Consider the following 7,879-nt stretch of genomic DNA (forward strand, 5'->3'; position numbering starts at 1 on the left):
GCACTATAATAACATGTAGTGCCTTACTTGTTAGGAGGTTTCACTTGCAAGCTTGTACTTCCAAATTAACATGGCTGAAGATGCTATAAGTCTTTGCTATTCTTTGCTTTGGAAACTTCAACTGTAAATCCATTAGATCCTCTCACGTTTTATCCCCTGATCATTATCGATCAAGTATAGTGTTTTGTTTTTTTCCACTCTCAAGATTTAACAGTTTTCAGACTGACTGGAAATTAGGAAGCCCAAAAAGAAGAGCCTGTACTGTTGTTGACTTAGCCATTTGAAACTCATATTTTCACTTTTCCCACCCGAAGCCTTTTCTTGTTTATTTCCAGCTTTCTGATGGGACCATATTTCCTGTTCTTTTTTTCTTTGGCCAAAATCAAGAGAGGCCAACACACCTTTGCTTCTCTTGGGAAACTAGGTACATCCCAGGCATCATCTTGGTGGGCTTGGGGCAGCAATATTTGAGTACAGTATTCTTTTGATGCAGAGCTGTATTTAACACAATTTCTTATAGATTTGTCCTCAACATTTTCAAATTGGAGGTATTTCAAATAAATCATTCCTGGCTGAATTAACTGTTTTGTTTTTTTCTTGATTTCCCAAATCTTTTTTTTTCCTGGTTAGTTCTATCATTAATGGTCATTTATTTGTTTGTGATTCAATTACTAGTCTATCATTGAAATATTTATTATTAATTTAATGTACGGATAGTTAACATTTTAATAAATTTAATTAATATACTGTCTCTTTAAATTCTATTTTATAATTAGATTTTCTATTACTACCTTCAGTTATTTATATAAACAGCTTTATTATTTAAGTCTGCACAGTCTCAGCACTGGACCCAGCCTGACAAGCCACACAGGGTTCCAGTCAAGAACTTCTGACTATCAGTGCTGTACCCTAAGTACCAGGTCTCCTCTGCACTTTTTTGGCTATTTAAATAGTCATGTTCTCATACCTGTATGTGTGCTTCTTACTGGAGCAGTGAGTTATTAAGGGAATAAAAAGATTTATATCAGACAGTCAGCAATCTACCACAGAAACCAAGTGCTTCTAACAAAGAAAAAAACTCTCTTTCTAGATAAGGAAAATATAATGATGAATGCCAAGGGCAGACTGTTATTTCTAAATGCTTTGCATTCTCATGCACATCTAACATATACACTGTTTAATTTGGTCCTCATTTCCAGGGAGTGGCGTACTTGATGTATCAGATGACCTACAAAACTGCAAAAAATACCTGTGCAGAGCAAATTTTGACTTGCAGTTTCACTGAGGACAATGCATCTCCATGCTCATTGTACAGCAGCCCTATAGAACTGCCAGCAGGCAGGTGGTAGGAACGCTTTGTAGTAGCAAATTGCACAATATTTAGTTTAGCAGCTTTTGCACAGCTGGGATCTGGTCTATCTCCTGCTGCCTCCTTTGTGTGGTACAGTTCTGCCCTGTATTTGCAGCAGGCTGCCTCAGGAAGGTTCATCCCCTGGCAAGGAATTCTAATCTTCATTATGCTAACTCCATTAATTGACTGATCAGCATACTTTGATGAATCCTTGCTGACCTCTGTCTATCGTGCTATATATTAATGCCTTAAAATCTGTTCTGCCCATTTACCAGGCAGCTTAAACTATTGCACAGTACTTCTTAACACAAGCAGTTCTGCTTTGCAGGAATTCAATAGTCCTGAATATCCATTCAATATTTCTCAGAAATAATTTCCTGTCACTTCAGTGTTTCTGAGGAAATGTATTTGAATTACTTGTGCTTCCTCTGCTTTGTTTTGCCTCCTGTGCTTTAGAGCAATTCTCACATTGATCGCACTTTGGCTGTTGTTATCTTCTTTAATGAAAATAAAAGCAAAGTAACAAAGCAGAATTCCTCACTTGCATGAAGTCTGCTTTTTTATTGTTTCTCCTTGTATACAATCATAGAGTCATTGAATGGTTTGAGTTGGAATGGACCTTAAAGGCAATCCATTTGCAACCACCCTCCCCGCACCCTCCCGGCACGGGCATGGATGCCGCCCACTAGATCAAGCTGCCCAAAGCCCCATCCAGCCTGGCCTTGAACACTTCCATGGATGGGGCACCCACAGCTTCTCTGGGCAGCCTGTGCTAGTGCCTTGCTATCCTCTGAGTAAACAATTTATTGTAAATCTAATGTAACCTGCCCTCTTTCAGTTTAAAGTCTTTACTCCTTTGTCCTGTCCCTATGTTCCCTGACACAGAGTCCATCCCCAGCTTTCCTGTAGGCACCCGTTAGGTACTGGAAGGCTGCTATAAGGTCTCCCCGGAGCCTTCTCTTCTCTAGGCTAAATTACCTCAACTCTCTCAGCCTGTCTTCATAGGAGAGGTGCTCCAGCCCTTTAATCATCTTTGTGGCCCTCCTCTGGACTTGTTCTGATAGTCCGTGTCCTTTTTGTGCTGGGGTCCCCAGAGCTGAATGCAGAACTCCAGGTGGGGTCTCATGAGAGCAGAGTAGAGGGAGAAAATCACCTCCCTCGGCCTGCTGGCCAAGCTGCTTTTGGTGCAGCCCAGGATACGGTTGGCTTTCTGGGCTGCAAGCACACAGTGCTGGCTCATGTCGAGCTTCTCATCAACCCACAGCCCCAGGTCCTTCTCCTCAGGGCTGCTCTGAATCAGTTCTCTACCCAGCCTGTATTTGGGCTTGGGATTGCCTTAGCCAAGGTACAGGACCTTGCACCTGGCCTTGCTGAACCTCATGAAGTTCTCACAGGCCCACCTCTCAAGTCCAGGTCCCTCTGGATGGCATCCCTTCCCTCCTGCATGTCGACTGCACCACACAGCTTGGTGCCATTGGCAAACTTGGTGAGGGTGCACTTGATCACACTGTCCATGTCACTGTATGCTAGCACACATTTTTCTTGATTCCTTTCCTAGCAATTGCCAAGCTTGCTTACAGTAAATTGGGGCTTTTATTTAATAACTCTGCTTTTACTGGAACTCGTTTCATGTCTGAACCTAAACATCTTACATAGCAGCTTATGGCTGGAGAAAGTAGAGTCACAAGATTATGAACATGAAAACCCCAACAGTTATTCCTGCATGCAAAGAGAGATTAGAATTTGCCTAAGAAGCTGTAGAAAGATCTGGAGGGGCAATCATTTTGCCCCTCCAAACAAAATTAACTCCTACTCTAGCACAAAGCTTTTGGATGTGTGAGACCGATTCTGCGTTGCTTTCAGACCTCTTTGATCCAGATTACAAAAGAAGTGTTTTATTATTATTTTTTTGCCTGTGGCAGTAGTTCTTTTCTTTCTGTCAGAGAGCTGGAGGCCAATTGTATGATTCAGTTGTCCTTAATGGTGCGTTCACATCAGTCGGTGTTAAAGGATAGCTGTACAAGGAACTTGCTACTCCTGTGCTTGTAAGCAATCCTTTAAAACAAGCAGTCACAGGTTTGTACTTCTACATGAAAGGTGAGGGTTTTCATTAGTTCTCCCTGCCCCAACTGGTAAGAGGAGAAGGGATTAAAAGCCTTTGTTCAAAGATATGAGTAGTAGCCCTTGGTGCAGCAGCTTGCAGCTCTTGCTGGGGTAGCTGGGGTAGCTCTTGCCTTTCCTTGCTGTGCATCAGCCTCTCTCTGCCTGCAAAATGAATTGTTCCAGAGCACTTTGTCACTGCCACCTTCACCATTTGCCCACACTACACACATGCATTGCCATTGGGAGCAGCCTCTGCTGAGTTTCTCATCGAGCTCTCTGCTGGTTCACTCAGGCAAGATACCATTTACAGCAGCTCCTCTTCTCTCTCCTGCCATTCCTCCCCCACCCCTAGCCAATTTTTATGCAGTCTTCCGTGAATTCTCACATAAACAGTTGTGGGTTATTGGGTTTTCTCCCATTAGTGTCCTGCAAGGGAGCTTGTTTTCCCCTGAGGGAAGTGTGCAAGCCATCTGGATGAGCTGGCCAGCTGTGAGTCTCCTTGACTTTTCTGTGCAGTCAGCAAGGGGGATAACCTGACCTCTGTGAAGCACATTTACCCTGAAATTCTTGGTGGCTCAGTGTAGAAGGTAGGTAGTGAAGAGAATAATTGGAAAATACTTTAGTCCAGGGACAAGGCAGGAGGGGTCTTGATGCCGTTCTTTTCCAATAGGTTTTGTAGGATTCCATGTCCAAAGGCTGCAGCTTGAAAAGGCATCCTCCTGTTCCCCCACTGTTTCAAAGCTTTTTTTTCCTTCTCTCACTCCTTGCTCATATTGACATTGCTGCTGAGTTCCCTGAGCATATTGCTTTGCTCTTTCTAGTCTGTTTACTTGTTTCATCTTTTTTTTTTTATTTTTCCTAAATATTGCCCCAATCTAACAAGCACCCCACATACTTCTTTTGCCAAACCTTTACCCTGCAGGTCTGTCTTCAGAAAGGGTCACTGATAACCTTATCCAGAAGAGAAGAGACTCCCCCTTCTGTCTCTCCTCTTGCCCCAGAAATCCAAACCGTCCTCCAACACAGACCATCCTCCTGTTACTGCACCTCCACCTTCTCACTAGCTCTTTCTCAACCACAATCCAAATCCATCCATTTGTTCACAGAGCAGGCAGAATCTCAGCTCTTCTGTGTGGCTGTGCTCTCTAAATTTCATTTTAGGCTTCAGAAAGTGATACGTCCTGAGCCGCTGCAGCCGCACTGATGGCACCAAGGAGGGTGTTCTCTCCTCTGTCAATGCTATGATTACTGTTTTTTTCCATCCCACAGCTTGGACTCCTTATTTCATCTGCAAAATGACTGGGCTGCTGCCAAATTACATATGCCATTAAATATTGCTTTTGTTTTTCAGGTGTGAATCAGGATACACTGGACAGCACTGTGAAAAGACAGACTTTAGTATTCTTTATGTTGTCCCAAGTAGACAAAAGCTTACGCATGTCCTTATTGCAGCAATAATTGGAGCTGTACAGATTGCCATTATAGTTGCAATTGTCATGTGCATAACAAGGTAGGTAAATACCAAACAGTGAAAAATTATGCATTGTCTGTATATGCTTTTTCTGTATTTAAATCTTTCCTCCTTGAATTTTTATGTGCATAAACATATATTCTAAAATACCCCAGTAAAAGAAACCTATTGCCATTTTTGTCACAAAACACACGTTAATTTAAATTCGCAAACCACCAGTGACCTGTCTGAATCCCCAGAACAGCTACCCAGCAGAACAGATCAGCCTTGAAACATATTCAAAAGGTCAGCTACTGTGTTAGACCTTCATGAAGTTATTCAAGCATTGATGATATCTTATAGAAGATATGGTTCCCCCTCCTGCCCGGTGAAACCAGAGAGGTTGACACATTGCTGTTTCCTGCAGTACAGCTGTAAATGGTGTTACACACAGAGAGAAGTCTCCCTCACACCATATATGCTTCCTGAAAATCAATGTGCAGTGCGTGCCTTTTTTAGGCACTCTCCATGGGAACCTATTTTATGAAATGTGAAGATGCACAAGCACAGAGTTCAAGTTTCTGGATTGTCTCAGGCTCTCACTCCATGTGAAAACTGAGATGCGAGTCATGGATTCATTTTGATGAAAAGGGATTTGGTCTGCTCATCAGGGATTTGAATCCAATAAGAAGTGGGGGCTCTGGGCTGGATTAAGGATGATTTAGTTACATAGTTGGTGTGTGAAGCATTTAAATCCTACATCGTGGCATCCATGGCAAACTTTGTCTTTTCCTCCTCAACTTGTTCGTCACTTCCTTCACTTTTTCAGGTCTGCTTACGCAGAGCCATAGAATTTACTGCTGCAGCATTAGTGCACGGCTTAGTGATGCGGAGTGACGCCCATATGAATGAACACTATAGGCCTCCTTCCTATCTCTCTTGTAAGGTTCAGTGTACCAGGTGTAAGCACACATGTCTAACACATCCTTGCACGTATAAAAAGCCATTCAGCTATGGAGTTGATGCCATTCCTTTTACCAGACCCCCTGCTGGTCAAAGCACCCATGGGGAAGACTGACAGCTCAGCAGCCCTCCTCTCTCAGCCTCCCTACAGCAGTTCCCTGGCACGCAGTCTTTCTGGGGCAGGCTGTCTCACCCAGCAGTCCCAGCAGGACTGCTTTATCTGTCTTGCATTGCCTGCTGTCTGGTGGGCTAAGTCTCTTCCTGCTCGGCACTGCTGGCTTTTATGAGTCCTTTCTGAGCTGTGTCCCCAGCCCCAAGAAAGGGGTTGGAGGTGGGCTCTGCCCTGGGGGCTCCAGCAAGCAGCAGAGCACCTGGAGGTCCAGCACTGCAAAGGCTGATTGATCCGGTCTTAAATCTTATCATACTTAAATTCCACTAGATTTTAAGTATGAAGTGTGTAAGAAGTAAATCCAATGCAGCTGTTCACCAAAGCAGGGGTTTTCCTGGACCATGCTTGAAGGATACAGGACCTTGCTGGTTTGGGTTTCAAGCAGAACTCCTTCTGGAGTGATCTGGGGTCCCACACAGATGCCCAAATATCAGCCAGGTACCAAACAGCAGGAGAATTCACCCAGTAAGCACAGCTCCAAAGCTGTTTGCTGTTTTTGAGTATATAAAATAAGTCAATTCAGTCTTGCTAGGTTTAATTTTATATGACATATATAAAAGCACTCATACTTTTTCTTGCTCTCTTTTTTCTAAACAGAAAATGCCCCAAAAACAATAGAGGACGTCGGCAGAAGCAAAACCTAGGCCATTTTACTTCAGATACATCATCCAGAATGGTTTAACTTAGTGATTTTTATACCTACATTGACCATGTGATGTACATTTTTATTATATCTTTTTTTAAAGAATGGAAATATTTATTTCAGAGGCCTTATTTTTGAACATTTTTAGTGTAACAATGTTGGTCTGTATTCTGAAAGCATCAGCTCTAACAGCTATGGACTGTTTTAGTAACTTTGCTTTTCTGTTTTTGAATACGGTAGGTCATTTTCTGTATCTGTATCACATGGTTATATAATAGACGTGCTTTATTCATGGAATGTAATATTTTTGGGAACACAAATTTATTCCACCAGTGGTTGTAGATTTAAAAAAAAAAAAAAAAAGTCCACATTACCTAGCAAACAAGGCATGAACTAAAGGTAAAAATGTTTACAGCTTACTTTTCTTATGAGAAACTAGAAAACACTGTGTTTAAATACCGTAGATATTTAAATGTTTTTGGAAGTTAGTAACTGATTTTTTAGACACTGCCTATCGCATGAACTGTGAAGCTGTGTGCTGTGTGTAGTTGTAACATATTTATAAAACATGTGGGCTGGGTCTAAGCACTGCCATCTTCATTAATAATGCCAACGATTTATTTTTAAAGGGCAAAAGTATAAATTTCTTAGTTTGGGCCATTACCTGGTAGAGCAGATGGCACAGGTCCAAAAGGAGTAGGTCTTAGTAGATTTAGGTGTTTTAAAAATTGGTGTCAAATAATTGAACACAAATAATTGGAATAAAGCCTAATTTGTCACTGTTGAAGCTGTTTTAATACTTCTTAAACTTTTTTAAAGAAAATACATGTTTTAACACCTACAATGCAGATTGTATAGTGTTTGTGATTAAAATAAAAATTAAAAAAAAAAAAAAAAGAACAAATAAAAGTGAATGAATTACTAGTGCTCTTGTATAGAGTATTTTCAAGAGCTAAGAAAGTCCATCCAAATTAGTCTGCTGGTCATAGTTATATAAATAGACTGTTAGTTGTTGTTTGAAAGATCCAGAGATAAAGTGTGAATAGGATGTGTTCAGCTGTTTTAACAAGTAGTTTAGGCTTTCAGAATTTTGCATGTAGGATTTAATAATTTGTTCAATAAAAACAAAAACAAAAAAATGCTTTCAACATTTTGAACTGGAAAAGCATGTCACAATACAACCTTTTCACTATTTTGCCT

At 41.4% G+C, this 7,879-nt stretch overlaps 1 protein-coding gene across 1 annotated transcript in view; it reads left to right on the top strand.

Annotated features, from left to right (window-relative positions):
• Window positions 1–7,576, top strand: part of TMEFF1 (transmembrane protein with EGF like and two follistatin like domains 1) — a 121,870-nt gene extending 114,294 nt beyond the window's left edge. Inside the window, exons 9-10 of the mRNA XM_032181236.1 lie at window positions 4,806–4,964; window positions 6,634–7,576. Of these exons, the coding sequence (XP_032037127.1) occupies window positions 4,806–4,964; window positions 6,634–6,718 (244 nt within the window). The 3' untranslated portion in view covers window positions 6,719–7,576. The remainder of the gene's footprint in view (window positions 1–4,805; window positions 4,965–6,633) is intronic.
• Window positions 7,577–7,879: the final 303 nt, after the last annotated feature.

Source organism: Aythya fuligula, chromosome 2, assembly GCF_009819795.1.
Source record: "Aythya fuligula isolate bAytFul2 chromosome 2, bAytFul2.pri, whole genome shotgun sequence".
In the NCBI taxonomy this organism is placed as follows: Eukaryota; Metazoa; Chordata; class Aves; order Anseriformes; family Anatidae; genus Aythya; species Aythya fuligula.